At 48.8% G+C, this 13,840-nt stretch overlaps 8 protein-coding genes across 8 annotated transcripts; 6 read left to right on the top strand and 2 right to left on the bottom strand.

Annotated features, from left to right (window-relative positions):
* Nucleotides 1-34: 34 nt before the first annotated feature.
* Nucleotides 35-1,377, top strand: EDB91DRAFT_1234851 (uncharacterized protein; the record flags this gene model as incomplete). Its single annotated transcript, XM_041321252.1, has 8 exons — nt 35-80; nt 196-280; nt 332-351; nt 398-484; nt 540-602; nt 634-856; nt 911-1,017; nt 1,295-1,377. The coding sequence occupies 8 exons, from the start codon at nt 35-37 to the stop codon at nt 1,375-1,377; spliced, it is 714 nt and encodes a 237-aa protein (XP_041182201.1).
* A 697-nt stretch (nt 1,378-2,074) lies between these two features.
* Nucleotides 2,075-6,270, bottom strand: EDB91DRAFT_1105764 (WD40 repeat-like protein). Its single transcript, XM_041317444.1, has 22 exons — nt 6,183-6,270; nt 6,009-6,129; nt 5,801-5,955; nt 5,630-5,744; nt 5,465-5,571; nt 5,334-5,413; nt 5,114-5,285; nt 4,723-5,066; nt 4,601-4,672; nt 4,417-4,551; nt 4,004-4,372; nt 3,831-3,949; nt 3,619-3,783; nt 3,450-3,511; nt 3,173-3,396; nt 2,832-3,144; nt 2,763-2,809; nt 2,584-2,709; nt 2,463-2,528; nt 2,403-2,440; nt 2,336-2,377; nt 2,075-2,310 (listed from the first exon to the last, which is right to left on the bottom strand). Exons 1-22 carry the CDS (start codon nt 6,260-6,262, stop codon nt 2,188-2,190), a joined length of 3,075 nt encoding a protein of 1,024 aa, XP_041182202.1. The 5' UTR covers nt 6,263-6,270; the 3' UTR covers nt 2,075-2,187.
* Nucleotides 6,271-6,442: 172 nt separating this feature from the next.
* On the bottom strand, nt 6,443-8,581 carry EDB91DRAFT_1105765 (uncharacterized protein). Its single transcript, XM_041317445.1, has 2 exons — nt 7,911-8,581; nt 6,443-7,862 (listed from the first exon to the last, which is right to left on the bottom strand). The coding sequence occupies exons 1-2, from the start codon at nt 8,112-8,114 to the stop codon at nt 6,870-6,872; spliced, it is 1,197 nt and encodes a 398-aa protein (XP_041182203.1). The 5' UTR covers nt 8,115-8,581; the 3' UTR covers nt 6,443-6,869.
* A 365-nt stretch (nt 8,582-8,946) lies between these two features.
* EDB91DRAFT_610048 (uncharacterized protein) lies at nt 8,947-9,964 on the top strand. The gene is made up of 3 exons (XM_041327867.1): nt 8,947-9,026; nt 9,085-9,753; nt 9,811-9,964. Exon 2 carries the CDS (start codon nt 9,105-9,107, stop codon nt 9,642-9,644), a length of 540 nt encoding a protein of 179 aa, XP_041182204.1. The 5' UTR covers nt 8,947-9,026; nt 9,085-9,104; the 3' UTR covers nt 9,645-9,753; nt 9,811-9,964.
* EDB91DRAFT_1105767 (uncharacterized protein) lies at nt 9,441-10,397 on the top strand. The gene is made up of 3 exons (XM_041317446.1): nt 9,441-9,753; nt 9,811-10,293; nt 10,348-10,397. Exons 1-2 carry the CDS (start codon nt 9,664-9,666, stop codon nt 9,973-9,975), a joined length of 255 nt encoding a protein of 84 aa, XP_041182205.1. The 5' UTR covers nt 9,441-9,663; the 3' UTR covers nt 9,976-10,293; nt 10,348-10,397.
* EDB91DRAFT_610049 (copper amine oxidase) lies at nt 9,965-10,823 on the top strand. The gene is made up of 3 exons (XM_041327868.1): nt 9,965-10,293; nt 10,348-10,397; nt 10,451-10,823. The coding sequence occupies exons 1-3, from the start codon at nt 10,228-10,230 to the stop codon at nt 10,722-10,724; spliced, it is 390 nt and encodes a 129-aa protein (XP_041182206.1). The 5' UTR covers nt 9,965-10,227; the 3' UTR covers nt 10,725-10,823.
* A 519-nt stretch (nt 10,824-11,342) lies between these two features.
* Nucleotides 11,343-13,091, top strand: EDB91DRAFT_609967 (WD40-repeat-containing domain protein). The gene is made up of 3 exons (XM_041327866.1): nt 11,343-12,643; nt 12,700-12,955; nt 13,009-13,091. The coding sequence occupies exons 1-2, from the start codon at nt 11,504-11,506 to the stop codon at nt 12,814-12,816; spliced, it is 1,257 nt and encodes a 418-aa protein (XP_041182207.1). The 5' UTR covers nt 11,343-11,503; the 3' UTR covers nt 12,817-12,955; nt 13,009-13,091.
* EDB91DRAFT_1078270 (uncharacterized protein) lies at nt 13,060-13,523 on the top strand (the record flags this gene model as incomplete). The annotated part of the gene is made up of 3 exons (XM_041314998.1): nt 13,060-13,098; nt 13,146-13,307; nt 13,362-13,523. 3 exons carry the CDS (start codon nt 13,060-13,062, stop codon nt 13,521-13,523), a joined length of 363 nt encoding a protein of 120 aa, XP_041182208.1.
* Between the last annotated feature and the right edge of the window lie 317 nt (nt 13,524-13,840).

Below are 13,840 nucleotides of genomic sequence, written 5' to 3' on the forward strand. Positions count from 1 at the left end.
CAAAATTTCTGCTTAGGCTGAATCTCATATCACGATGACCACTTCCATCTCTACCTCAAGTCACAAGAAGCGCAAGCATCGTGCGTCTGACGCAGACCATGATTCACCCAGGAAGAAGAAGAAAGAGAAGTTGAAACAGGACAAGGGGAAGTCCCGCACCAAATCTTCGACAACTGAATTCCGGGTGACTGAAAGCAACCATAACACTTTCTGTATCTCCTGTATTCGCCAGTAATCTACGCGCGGGCGTGGAGGAAATGTTAGATAGCATGATTATGCGGTGCGATGGCACGTTTTTTGGACGATTCTTATATACTGAATGAATATGAAGATATATCCCGTCCTTGAGTGGTGTTCTTTTGGCATCATTCAAATTTGCACTTCCTCAGTCCAACAGCGAGCATAAATGCCGACTGCCCTTTCGCGATCTGTAACGTCGGTTTCGATGCTACGGTCTGGAGTCCAAGTATAGCCATGAAACTTGGTATGTGCTTCCTGTACCATGTATTATTCGAATCGAATGACAGCGTCTTTCATAGCTGGCAAAATTATTCTGTATTCTCCTGACCATGTTTCACTGCTTATCCATCGTACATTCAACAGTTTCCATACCGCGACATCACATACCACAAGACATCTGGGAATTCGAATATGGTCCTGCGGAAAATGATCCCGAGTATGGAGAAGCTGCTGCAGAGGCTTCCGTCGATAGAGAAGGGGATACGGGAATGAAAGATATTGAGGGTGAGAAGGCGGAAGGTGAAGAAGTAGCGGAGACGAGCGGACAATGGGTACACCGTGTGACGGGTACGAAGCTTGGCGGAGCAGACGGATATTTAGAATTTACAGTCATTGGGTGAGTGAACAATGATTTTCAAGGGAAGGAAGGTTAATCGAGTTCTGTGAACAGAAAAACTGTGGCGAACGAAATGCTCTCTCTTCAGGGATCGATACAGCCTGATCCCTTCTCTGAAGAGCACTTACCCAACTCTGCTACACAATCAGGCAAAAGCTCCCGTAAAAGAAAGAAGCTTAAGGATAGTCTCGAATTGATGTACCCTTGACCTCTGGAAGCTTCTGCTATGGTTGGTTTTAGTACACAACGTTGCACCATCATGATCGTAGAGATGAAGGACACCGGCCGTCTCGAGAGCGTCCATGCGACTAGGTGCTTGTTCATGTTATCCTCTAATTTCTTCATGCCAACTGGTGCATTGGCCATCACTTCCGAGTCGGTCTCGGACGCAGTTCAACTATAATGGACACCTGCGAATGTCGAAAACACGTTGAAGAGTGCAAGAACACCATCCGGGGCCTTCCTCCCATCCACGGAGAAAAGCTCATGCCAGTAGCCTCGTTTCCGTTTCGAAACTGTGACACTGTAAATGCGGTTCCTGATAAGTGATCTGCTCATAGAAATCAACTTAGCGACTTATTGAGACAGGGCCCTCTTAAAATCATCTCACAGTTCTTTGGCGTATTCACTGTTGTGTAATGTGGGCAATGCACTCAGTGCACCAAATAGACATATTGGATATCATTCGCAGGACGATCGGGACAAGGTCTTTGGCAGCATTGCTACCTACTATCATGGCATCTCGAACTTCAACTTAGTACGTCTGTATTATTGTTGAATGAGAGTTACCCTGCAGTTCATTTCTAAATGAAGGTCGAGCAGGAGATGGGTAGTTCATGTCTGAGTTATCTCGCACCTTTGGCTGTTTGAGTAGGTATTTCGCTCCCGAACGATGACAGTGGGTACTGAAAATATTCATTGACATGCATCCTACCCTTGGCCCTCAATTACATCCACCATCGGCCAAGTTTGGGCGTCTATCATGCGCAGTCAATCATCTGCGATGTGATGCCTGGCACTGCTAATTCAACAGAAGAATTGCATCGATCAGGTGTTTTCTAAAAACTTGCATGCGGTGGACTCTGCTTACATAGATCTGAACTTTCGGACAGGTCTCGTCCAAACATCAGGAGAGTTGGTTTAGAAGGGACCATGATGTGTAGTGGACCGCAATGGAGGCAGGGACTTTTCGAACAAAGGGTCTCAAGTCAAGCATCGATCCGACACAAGGGCAGCGTTAGATAGACTGGGACATGATCTAGATACACAATCCAGAACAACTGATGATATGCATACAATGATGGACGAGAAGCGGGGGAAACAAGTGGGACCTAATCATCGTCGTTGACAGTAGCAGCCGGCGGTGAATCCGGCCAATCAATGGGCTCTTCATCCTCTAGAGGCTGAGTATCCATCTGAACGTCTGATGGGTCGGGATGAGCTTGGCTATCTACCTAGTGTGGCATCCTGGGTTTCCACATCCATAGCTTCAGAGTCCGCCGGAGGGCTTTGCCTTGTCCTCTTGAGCTTCAAGTGCAGCATCGACCTTTTTCTTCGAAGAACCTTGCTTTTCCTTTTTTTCTGCTAGGAGGTTTCGAAGGCAAACCGAAGAGAGTGCTCTGTCTTGAAAGCTCCTTCTTTTCCTTTTCCTTGCCTTTAGCTGCTGCTGGACCTATTGATTATGATTAAGAAAGGAAGACAGGGAGCCGAACTTCACGGTTCCTCACGTTTTTCCGCGACCTCGACTTTGTTGAAAAAGCTCTCGCTCTTCTCAATGGGCTTGTTAAGCTCGGGTTTCCTTGCAAAAGGATTCTTCTTGACTTCTTGCCCAGTTTTTCGAGCGAATGGGTTGTCTATGATTCATGCTCAAATTACGCAGCCCCAGGTTGAATAAATATGCACGTACTTGGCTTTGGTGATGGCACCACGGCATCAGGTTCACCAACGGCTCGCCTTTTTACCTCGACGTTCGAACGTGTTAGATACTAGGTCGTCGTCATTGTCGTTGCGTTTCCTCTTTCCCTCAGGAGACGTTGAACGGGAAGTAGAAGCCTGTGGCGCTCGCGTACGACTTGCTCTGATCGCAGCACTAGACGCAGTGAACTCCGTTGGCTCGACGATCCCAGCAGATCGTGTCAGACCAGGTCTGTCGACCTTGGGTGGTGGGTTGAAGTTCTGGAAAGGCTTTGGTCGAGTTAATGGAGCATCCTCATAGGAAAACCCCTGTCTCCCCTCCCTAGCCTCTTCTGCTGGTGTTGCGTTCTGCTCCCGCCACAATTTAATTGCTTCTATCTTCTCCTGTAAACCAATGAGGACGGTAGAACCCTGCAAGTTGACTGGCAGCCGTAATCGAGTTTGGAAAATGTAACCGCTTGACGAGCTCAATCACACGCGGCGCCTTGTCCGTCTTGCAGGCAGCCTGGATGAGCTTGATCAATTGCTTGTCTAGTTCAATTTCGCGTTTATCGATGTCGGGAGAGGTTAATTCATCACCAAGGGCATCGCGAGCAAGGTTAACGTAGATTCGTTCCCGTGCAATACTGATAAATCTGGTATTTAGCAAATCAGCTACGAAGACGGAGAAAAGGCATACCGCTCTTCGACTGGTGAATCCACGGGGTCCTGATTGCGGAATGGCAGGCGGACAGGGAAGCTCTTGTATGAGAGGCCGAGGGAAGCCAGGGTGGTCTTGACGACCCTTGAGATGGAGTCAGCGATGATGCGGTCATCGAGGATTAAGCTGCTTACCTTGAGAATCAGACACATAATGTGTCTTGGCTTAGGCCAACAGGCCAATACGACTCGTCCTTACCCTGCTTGCGCTCCAGCGCGTTGGTGTCCATGAGACGCGCCCACGCTGCACGGTTCGGACGTCGATGATGGATCATGAGGTGCATGTAGCCTGCAGAATCGTATATTGCCGGGGCCTAGCACGCCAATTAAGAAGAGTGAGTCAACGATGAGGTCCACATACCCCTTCATCTGTAGTTCCAATCCATCTAAGAGTGTGACCTTTCGGTATTGGTAGTGGTTTCTCTTGAAGAACTTGAAAGTCTTCAAAGGATATCAGTGTGGCAACCAAACTTTGGGAGCCTGAAGGAGCAAGTCTATTCAACGATATGCTCTTGTACAGGTGAAGAGCCTTACCATCAATAGTAGTTGCGCCCGGCCGGTGCACCACCAGCACATATTCCTCGGCAGCAGCCATTGTCACATATTCACCTTCCACGCCGAGGACAATTCGTTCCATACCAGACCCGCTCAAGAACGTGAGGTCTCCGGAACTGGTCGCGATGACGATGTTCCCTTGCCCTTGAATATCACCTCCAGATGACGAAGGATCTCTCAGAGACCGCATCGGCCTCTCACCGCCTGCAGCAAGGCCAAGGACACGATGACCTTTTGGAAGGGCATATGTCCATTCCCCTTGCGTGGACCAGGTACCGTAAGGTTTATATATTACTTGCGCTGGGTGATCGAGCTCAGGGGGACAGGCGAAGAGTGCACCACGTTCACCTGTGAAATGTCAGACTTGCATGTGGAAGTAGCAAAATGCTCACCAAGGGAACCAAGGTCATATTTGAAGTGATCAGTGAAGTGGTATCCCTTGCGGGTTGACCGGTCGTGGAATTCGACATTGACAATGTGATGAGTGTCCTGGTCCGTCACCTCAATGACACCAACCATATTGTATGCTATGCCAAGATAAGCATGAGATGTGACATGTCAAGTAAGGTCTATTACCGAGATAACGCTTTTTGTTTTCCATGGGCGTTGACCCCGGTTGGAAAGCGGGCTGAGCCTTTGTGATGCTCACTAAATGTCGTCAACTCACTGTCAAGAGGAACCCTGCGGTAATGGCTTACCCATCTCCTTCACGAACCCATCACCTGCGCGCTTCGCTCTTGCACCCTCAGGCTCATCTTCCATTCCATTGCCAAGGTCATCAATGATCCAGTCATCGCCGTAGGGGTCACCTCCCTCCGCATCAACATCAGCTTCTTCACCCCACAGTGGGGGAGTGGACTTTCGCTTTGTAGTCGTCCCTTGAGCGCTGCTCGCGGCCGTTTGGCGGACGGGATCTGGCGAGCTATCAGGGATTGCATCCCGCCAACGAGAGAGAACACCATCTGTATCTGTCCATGCTAAGAGATTTTCTGTGGGTGAAAAGGCGATTTGAATAGTGAATGCATTTGGTGTGCCCGGGTGCCTGCGACGAATTACGAGGATAGAAGACGAGACAAATCCAAAGCTTACCTCCAAAGCACCCGCTTCGTCTGCACACTCCAAACCAATATCTCTTGGTTGCAAGCGCTTGCAAGGTACACGCCATTGGCTGAAACAGCTAGTGCTGTTGTTGCACCGATGGTATTTGGATCAGACAGAGATGAAGTTTTGATCCATGTGGTGCGTGAAATCGTGACAATTTCTGGTCACGTATAAGTGAGAATGTTACCTTAATGCTATGATCACCTACCATGTGTTCGTGATGCCGCAAAGAAATATTGTCCTGACGGATGCCAAACGGCGGAACAATCATGCATAAATTCCGGAGACCTTAAGGAGAATTAGCAAAAGCTCTCTGCAAATGAGATGAATAGTCCTTACTCCGAATCTGCTACTGCGGGTATTATACCGTCAATAACGTTCTCAACTTTGGCTTCAGTATCAGATATATTCCATGCTACTATGGTCCCATCCGAGCTACTCGTTGTCTGAGGGACGAAAGGCCATTAATTGAGTACTAACATGAATCTTATCAAAGACTCGTACCAAAATAGAGCCCGACGGATGCCACGTCGTCTTTCTTATGAGTTTCTTATGCCCTCCTTCCAGTACAGTCACGTTCGTTATTTCATCCAAATCAATGATTTTGACTGAGAGTTCGCTTCATTGCACCGACACAATCAGTATACACAAGAGCTGATACATGCATGAACGCACTCAGAAGCGACAGCAACTCGCTTGCCAGAGGGATCCACTGCTAAAGACCTGATCGATGCTCCAGCCACGTGCGCCACAAATCCCTCGAACTGTGCCTTTCCAGGAAGGTACTTTCGCACCTGAGAGTCGTGGCCTCCAGAAAGCCAGTAGTCGTTCTGTTCTTGGGAGTTAGCTTATATGAACCCGGAGTGCATGAAGAGCCACGCACGGCTGCAGCGATGGTCGTGATACCCTCATCAGCTTCATACGCAGCTTCGGGCTCCTGGTCCTCCCCTTGGTCAGTGTGCCATATTCGTACTGATGCTTCCAAACCCCCCGTGTAAGCAATCCTAGCAAAAAAAGGTTACATCATTAACTCGTGACAAAAGCCCTATGTACTTACTTCCCGTCACGCGAAAATGCGATACATGTCTGGCCTTGCTGATGTGCTGAGTTGCTGATCGCCTTCGAAGAGCTCGCCATCGTCAGTGGTTAAGAATTCAAAGTGGAAGACAACGCTTCGCGACTCGCGACTTCCTTGTGCGAGCACGTGATGCGGACGCGAGGGTCACGATCACGTGCATGTGTGACAAATTTAAAACGCGTCAAAGCGCAACGTCGGTGTCATCACCTGTTGTAATTCGCACAATCTCTGGTAGCAGGCACACATGTTTGCCTCTTCAGTCATACCAGTAAACCAATGAAACAATTATTTGTGATCACAATAAGTAGTCGCTGGCATAGATGATTTACATAGACACAGCCATCAACATCGCACCCTGCCAGTACAAAAGCTTCCAAGTAAGCGATTGACCGAATTCCATCGATCCATCTCCTGCTTTTTATCACGCAATAATCCAGTGGGCCAGAAATCCAAGGACCAAGATTCACCTCCTCCAGGTTAGGAAAGAGGTTGCTGAAGACCAGAGCCACCGCCAGTGCAGAGTCGAAAGTTGAGTTACCGAGGACAAGCTCCTTCAAACCCTCGTTACGGATGCCATTACCGGGGGATTTGACATCTATCCCATCAAGCTGCGTGGCATCGATGACGAGAGAAAGAGATACCAGTTCAGGGCAAAGTCGGAGCAACTTAATTAGTCCATGGAAGGTAGGCAGCGTAGTACTGGCGCCTGTCGTGATAACAGCTGAGCTTGAAAGTTTTGAGCTTGGGCCATGCGTTTACCAGCTCGCATAGTTCGTCATCGGAGATAGAGATGGTGCATCCTGCCTCGACATCGAAATGGGTTAAATTGCGAAGAAGGCGCAGCGGGGCGAAGTCACTTGGTTGCGCAGTTATATTGTCGAAGTTGTTGTATAGCCGTTCGCAGAGTGTTATGGCTTCGAGGGTGTCATTGTCGCATCTCTCTTGGAGCATGGCACAGAACCGGGACACAGAATTGGATCGCTGTGCGAAAAAAGTACTGGAAAACACGGCCGTAACATGTTTGCTTCGGATGGTCCGGAGAGAACGTAAGAAGTCGGTCATGTGGTCGAGTCTGCGACCTTGAAGGCCCAAGAGATCCAGATGTTCAAAACCGAGCGATTGTGGTGGCAACCCCATGCGTCGGAGTAAAGAAGGCTCTATATAAAGCCACAGTATCTTTAGAGACTTGAGCTGTGTAATGTGCACCATCCCTTGATCTTCCAGCTGACACACAGACAAGGCACAAAGATGACGGAGCTGGCAGATCGTTTGTGTTATGAAGGGCGCAATATCATGGTTCATCGTCGGGTTCTCTACCTGAGGTCGAAAGGAGGTGAGATTAGGACATGTGGTGCCGAGAGTCGAAAGGATGGACATGAGGGCTGGCGAAATCGAGGTAATTCGTAGGTCCAAGGAAACAAGGGAGGGCACAAATGCCATACGCAAGAACTCGATGGCTAGGTGGGTGTGACCGGCATTCCAAGTCAAACTTCGAAGATTTGGAAACATGGACAAGGATGGGTATGGGTAAGACAACATTAGTATTCGAAGATGCTCGATGATGGGCGATGGATCTTGAGACTGTGTAATCGAGCGCACACGGGACGCGTATTTACGAAAAGTGGTCCAATTGTCGGTATCGATGGGCTTGAGTAGTATCTGCACAAGATTACTGAGTGAGAAATCGCGCGAATGTGAAATGCTTACAAGTTCTCCCCAATGATTGAAACCCCAGAGATTTTTGGGTAGACACCTGATAAACGGCTCTATGGATGGCAAATTCCTCCACAAGGCATCAAGTGCTGGACCTTCAAATGCGCGACACGTCAACGCAAGGCTAGTAAGTGAGCCATTGTCGGTGTGGCAGCTGATGAGGTGTAAAATTTCGGCAATATACAGAGCTCGATGCATGTGAGTAACGAGTTGAGTTGAAGACGTGATAAGAACAGGAGGTATGGGAGAGAGAAACATTTTGTACAATGCCTCTATAAAGCGAATTGCGCCACCGTGAACCTATGATGGTCGCCGCCACGCATGAGCAGCTAATGCCGCATGTGCATAGCCTAGGTCGCGACTGGTCACAAAGGTCAAGTTGAGTCTATTTTTGTAAGATAGATGCAGTGACAGACGCCTATTGAAGTAGAGAGTTCAGTAGGTAGAGGACAGCCGCACAGTGGCGGGCAATCTGTTAACAGACAATCCGCAGCGCACTTTCTACGGCATGTAGGTGCTGGAGAAATGGAAGACTCACGTCAAGGCTTTTTCAGCAGACTAAAATACACATAAGCCACTGAGCACAACCGGTGGACAGCAATGCAATGCAGTGCAAAAAAAATGTGGGGCATATTATGTAGGAAACCGATTGTGGACTCTCGAGCATGAATCCAGATATCTTCAGTCACTGTCAATCCGTCGCGGCTTCCGATTCACAATGTGATTCTCGTAAAAATGGTCGTTAATGCTTATCATAAAGCTTTACATTGCGTGCAGTACTGTGAATTATTCAACTTTTGGATATTTTTCAGTTTTCTCCCTCGACCCTTGCCACTCAATAGTTTTTACCTTGCGGGGCACGATGCTACAGCGTGAGTGAGGGAGGCGGTTGCTTGCAGGCAAGACAAGACAAGTATATATAGATTAAGTTATTAACAGGTGTTTCAAGAGTCCAAAATCCGATTCAGAATCGCGTGAAGCGCCTCCAGAGGCGCTTCAACAATTCAACGCGATTCAAACGCCACCAAAAGGGCCGTCAATTTTTCATACAAAGTATATTTCCTGCATGTCGTATTACCACCCTCCTCCATTTGATTCTGAATGGCATCTGTCAGTATTTTCTTCTCGTGTGCCGTTATGATTGACGAGTACTTACTCATGAGCGCAGGGGTTCGCAGCTTTGAGAGCATGCACGCTGGCTCATGGCACAATCGCTACCCAGGAGAATCGCGCATTGTGCTCGACCTAACTAGTCTCATCTCATTGTATGATACTGCACTGGCACCTTCCCTCGTCCTGGTTTGCGCGGGTCTTGAACGGTGCGACCACCGCGTGCTCGGGATATCATCAGAGGACATCTCGCGGTTGATGAGAAAGCTTACGGAAGTTGTCAGTCGACCAGACTGGGTGGGCAGCGGCATTGACCAGAAGACCCTTATCCATGTCATCGTCGATCGATACGTGGATCGACTGGAGTTGATGCAGCATCTCCTCAATTTTACTTCATCAGACTCGCAAGAACTGCTTCAACGAGCGAAGCTGGCGCAGGCTCAGCTCCGTGTTATGCTTACGCCATACCTATTACATTCCACCGTCGTTCCCAGCTCAGACACTTCAGGCGTAGATGCACCGCATTGGGCATCCCTTATGTTCAAGAATTGTGCCACAATGCACACTTCTGTGATGATAAACCAAATACTCTTAATGACGTCTTCGGAACACTTGTGACCCTGAAATCACTCGATTAATGGACGAATTGAGACAAGACATCCAGAAGTTGATGTCCTGGTTAGACCGGAGTATATGGATCAAATGCCGACCTGCCTGCGGTCGAGAGGTGGGATATAAAGAAATTCTTTCCGAGCCGACCGGACTGAGTATGATCTACTTGCAGGAAATGTGCTTCCTCCCTACTTGGCCCGTCAATTCCCCCAAGCCGAAGGATACACCTCCACTCGAAGGTGTCGCCCATGCACTTTTCTTCCTTGCGACGCCGGCGGAGTATTGGAGGAAGCCTCAATCAAAGTGCATTAGCCGCCTCCAGCCGTACGGATTTTGATCATGTTCTTGAAGTGGTGAGTCATCTGGATGCACGCTTTCTAATAGCCCTGGGCTTGATGTGCTTCACGACGTGTATCTCTGCTGGAATTTCCAGACTGAGACTGGTATATGTAATGATATAACACCTAATGAGGATATACAATACAGCTGTACCGTGAGGAATAAATTGTAAGTGAAGCATGCCTGCACCGCAGGTTTCTTGATACGACGACCCGCCGATAATGGCGGAGCAAAGAAAACAGCAGACTCGATGCACGGTGAAAACATCACTCAAGAGGATTTGGTGACCTGGATCAACGTCGGGATGCACCACCTCGTGAGTTTACCTTCGTCGAAAATTTTGATGTGGGGTTAAACTGTTCGGTAACAGCCTGCATCAGAGGATGTTCCGAATACCAGGACTAATACAGCCGCTTCAAGGTTATATTCTAGCTATGCATTGATATGACGTGCTGACTCGTTGTGTTATTCAGTTTCTTCCTGACACCTTTTAATTATTTCGACTACGACGTTTCAATCGAGTCTGCCAATGCCACACTACTTCAGCTTCCCAAGAAGCCAGGAGACCCATTTTCCTATAACGATTACAACGTTCGTCCAGCACACTGCGTCCCACAACCCCCTGCAGAGTTCGAGTACTATCCGGAGCAGGTGTACGACTTCGACGGGAAACCCGCGCCTCCCTCGACAGTTGAAGAGATGAGGAAGGCTTCGGAGCTCTACCTGCGTATCAAATTTGAGCTTTAACCAAGGGCGCTCTTATAAGGGATGGGTAGCTTTCGTGCTGTAGTACTGGATTTTACGCTGCTGCAGGTTTCTCCGTCGGTGGGGTAATACAATCGAGATAAACATTCTCGCAGTGATTTTGCCACCTCCGAGTCGATGGGATGTTTCCACTCTTCATTGGTTTGTGCTGTATTGTTACCATTCATCGCATACATTATACTATCGATAAGAGGCTGTCATATCCCTGGAATTGAATGTTGTCTGGATATCCACTACATGTAAGCTAACGACAAAACCTATGTCTTTCGTTGGATGCAAGCTCACTGGCAGCCCTTGATCACAGTGTCTGTGTCTCCTGGACGGATGAGAAACTGAGAAACTGCAGTAGTGTTGCATAACTTAAGCCTCAATGAGTACGAACGCCAACAAGTGACTTGTCTCAAGTGATAATGCCGTCCGAACTGGCGCCAAGTTGTTAGTGGCTGAGTTGGGGCGCTCCTACACAGGAATGACGTGACTGATAAGCTGGGAATGTGGAGGCAGGGTGGGGAATAAAAAGGACTTGCTGTGCAATGCAATCCAGCGATCGCTCTACTTTCTTGCTGGCCTCCTGGGAACTTGAAACCCATCTGAGCATTGCGTACGGATTTGAACTGACAATCTGCTTCAGCAGGCAACGTGCAGAATCTCTTGAACGAGTTAAGCTTGAAAATCACTCAACGTCAGGCGTACAGCATACACCGCCGACGCTTTGAACACATCCAAATAACTGGGAAACCTTCCATCGTCGGTGGTGGGCCATGGCTTCCAGCTCGATGCAGCCCGTTGTAGCAGCAAATAAATCGATTCTGACACCGGTCATGACTTTGGAGGGTCATAAACGATTCAATTACAACCTTCGGAATGGCGAGCGAGACCTATACCCCCAAGTTAGATCCATCTCCTACTTTCCGGACGGGAAGCAAATGATCAGCGGAGCTCTGGACATGACCATTCGGAGATGGGATTTGCGGGAGGGAAAGGAGATTGAGGAGGTGCGGGATGTCTGTGAGCAGAGAGTAGATATGTTGGAGGTATCAAGGGATGGTCGATGGGTTGTCACTGCTGGTGGAGGTAACCATACCACCGAGGGAGGGAAGCTCAAAGTCTGCGAGGTTGAGACAGGCTTCGTGAGAATATTTCAATCTCACTCAAAGCCACAGTGGATCCAATGCATCGATATCTCCCCGGACAGCACGCTGCTCGCGGCTGGGTCGATAGACTACATATTGGATGGTATTGGAAGCAGTACAGCGCGGATATGGAATTTGGACACGGGCAAACTCGTGGCTGGTCCATTCAAGAATGATCATTGCCTGGGCTCAGTTCGATTCTCGCGAGACTCGAAGAAGCTTGCGGTCATGTTAGATATAGCGAAGCGCCTTGAGGTGTGGGACGTCCAAACACAGAAACTAGTCGTCTCGGTTGGGAATTCCTCTTACAGCGGCGATTGGACACTTGCGCGCACGCCGGTGTTCTGGACAACACAAGACAAAACCATCGTAGCTGCGTTTAGCTTCAAGAATTTCAAGCCCCGCATAGACGTCCGGGATGACCCCATTACGATCTATGAGTTCGATGCATCGATACTGGAGATTGTCGGAGCTCCTTTCAAAGGGCACACTCGGTTTATCGCCAATCTAGCACTTTCATTTGATTGTGCTCTCCTCGCTAGCACTGCCTACGACAACACTGCCTATGACAACACCATCAAGCTCTGGGCCTTCCAGTCTCGCCAGCTACTCGCCTCATTTGACGTCCAGCTTCTCGACATGCTTATCTACTCACCCAATTCACATCAACTGGCTTACACTACCTTGGGTGATACCAAGATCCACATATATGACATTCCACTCGACATCCTTGCTAGCATCCGGCCCACAAGACAAGAAAAGCCAAGTGTATGCTTGCCTCGCATATATCTATCCGGCTGTGTGCTTAGAACATTCTCTTGCAGACAAGTGCATCAAAAATTCCCGATCTATTCAATGTGCGTGTCCCTATTCTTTTACTACACTGCTCCATCAATGCCAGTATCGCAGTTCGACGCAACACGTCGTGCCGTGCGCCGTAACCCAGTGATACCACGTGTCATATCTTGCCCTCCTAGACCTCCTCCTACAAGAGACCTACAGCAACATGGATTCTTTCACTACCTTCGCCACCTCCTTCCTTCTCGCACAAACATTGATCAGCCCCGTGATTTTCTAGATGTATGTCTTTTGTACCTGTTTCCTTTGCAGCTGATTCGATCATCCCCTTCCAGTTTCCTGCGACATTGCCCCTACCTCTCAATATCTCTCCCTCGGCGCAGGTCATGACTCAGGGGCCTTCACACACAGATCCTCGCCAGAACGTGAGTATCGACTGCCGTAATGGCTCTTTTGACTTACCTTTTTTCAGTCTCGTTCTATGCCACCGCTGGCCACCCAACCGGGCCAATCCTTGACTACCGCTCTTTTCACCTTCACAGCACGCCTAAACCACCTATCAACCTGGTGGCCTGTTCGTGCAAGTCATGCATCGCCGCTTAATGTCGATGTTCCTTTCGCGTGGGGTGACTTGGTACGCTCGATTGATTTTGTAGCCGCATTTGAGGTCTCATCCACTCATTTTCAGCGACATGCTGCAGCAGGTGCTCCCAGCCATATCGACGATGACTTGATACGCGATGAAGACTATGTTCCTCCTCCTTCACCGAACCCTAATTCACAACCGCCACCGACAGGGGGGAATAGCACCGGAGAGCATGGAAGTGGTCGGCTGTGTGGCTGCTTCTAAACTGGTCTCACAAACATTTTGCCTTTGCCTTCTATCGCTCGTCGTATGTGTTGTTCTATTGACATTGACCTGTAGCAGATTCTATCGATACATTATGCCCTACCAAGATTTTTCAACTTCGATCGAAGTTAGACCAAGAGATCAGAATCTCTCGGAGCGTCGACTACTATTAGCTGTGAGACGCGGCGGTCCATTACATGACCGGTCGACCAACGATCAATTTCCAGGTAATCAATCCCTTCTTCGTATGAACAGTTGTTGGTACTCTTGGTTGCCGTGGGATTCACAGTCCAGATAACATGTACCCGAGCACTGGA

This window comes from Suillus paluster (assembly GCF_016628075.1).
Source record: "Suillus paluster strain FC165 chromosome Unknown EDB91scaffold_5, whole genome shotgun sequence".
Taxonomy (NCBI): domain Eukaryota; kingdom Fungi; phylum Basidiomycota; class Agaricomycetes; order Boletales; family Suillaceae; genus Suillus; species Suillus paluster.

What these genes read in the sequence shown, in the direction of transcription:
- EDB91DRAFT_1105764 (XM_041317444.1), bottom strand. Translation starts at nt 6,262, where the DNA reads ATGGCGAGCTCTTCGAAGGCGATCAGCAACTCAGCACATCAGCAAGGC. An exon ending in ATATGACCTTGGTTCCCTTG is followed by an intron (nt 4,373 to 4,416) that starts GTGAGCATTTTG and finishes GACATTTCACAG; the next exon opens with GTGAACGTGGTGCACTCTTC. An exon ending in AGTCGAGGTCGCGGAAAAAC is followed by an intron (nt 2,529 to 2,583) that starts GTGAGGAACCGT and finishes CATAATCAATAG; the next exon opens with GTCCAGCAGCAGCTAAAGGC.
- EDB91DRAFT_1105765 (XM_041317445.1), bottom strand. Translation starts at nt 8,114, where the DNA reads ATGCATCGAGCTCTGTATATTGCCGAAATTTTACACCTCATCAGCTGC. An exon ending in TCAATCATTGGGGAGAACTT is followed by an intron (nt 7,863 to 7,910) that starts GTAAGCATTTCA and finishes AATCTTGTGCAG; the next exon opens with ATACTACTCAAGCCCATCGA.
- EDB91DRAFT_610048 (XM_041327867.1), top strand. Translation starts at nt 9,105, where the DNA reads ATGCACGCTGGCTCATGGCACAATCGCTACCCAGGAGAATCGCGCATT.
- EDB91DRAFT_1105767 (XM_041317446.1), top strand. Translation starts at nt 9,664, where the DNA reads ATGGACGAATTGAGACAAGACATCCAGAAGTTGATGTCCTGGTTAGAC. An exon ending in GACCTGCCTGCGGTCGAGAG is followed by an intron (nt 9,754 to 9,810) that starts GTGGGATATAAA and finishes ATCTACTTGCAG; the next exon opens with GAAATGTGCTTCCTCCCTAC.
- EDB91DRAFT_610049 (XM_041327868.1), top strand. Translation starts at nt 10,228, where the DNA reads ATGCACGGTGAAAACATCACTCAAGAGGATTTGGTGACCTGGATCAAC. An exon ending in ACGTCGGGATGCACCACCTC is followed by an intron (nt 10,294 to 10,347) that starts GTGAGTTTACCT and finishes GTTCGGTAACAG; the next exon opens with CCTGCATCAGAGGATGTTCC. An exon ending in ACTAATACAGCCGCTTCAAG is followed by an intron (nt 10,398 to 10,450) that starts GTTATATTCTAG and finishes TGTGTTATTCAG; the next exon opens with TTTCTTCCTGACACCTTTTA.
- EDB91DRAFT_609967 (XM_041327866.1), top strand. Translation starts at nt 11,504, where the DNA reads ATGGCTTCCAGCTCGATGCAGCCCGTTGTAGCAGCAAATAAATCGATT. An exon ending in CAAGACAAGAAAAGCCAAGT is followed by an intron (nt 12,644 to 12,699) that starts GTATGCTTGCCT and finishes ATTCTCTTGCAG; the next exon opens with ACAAGTGCATCAAAAATTCC.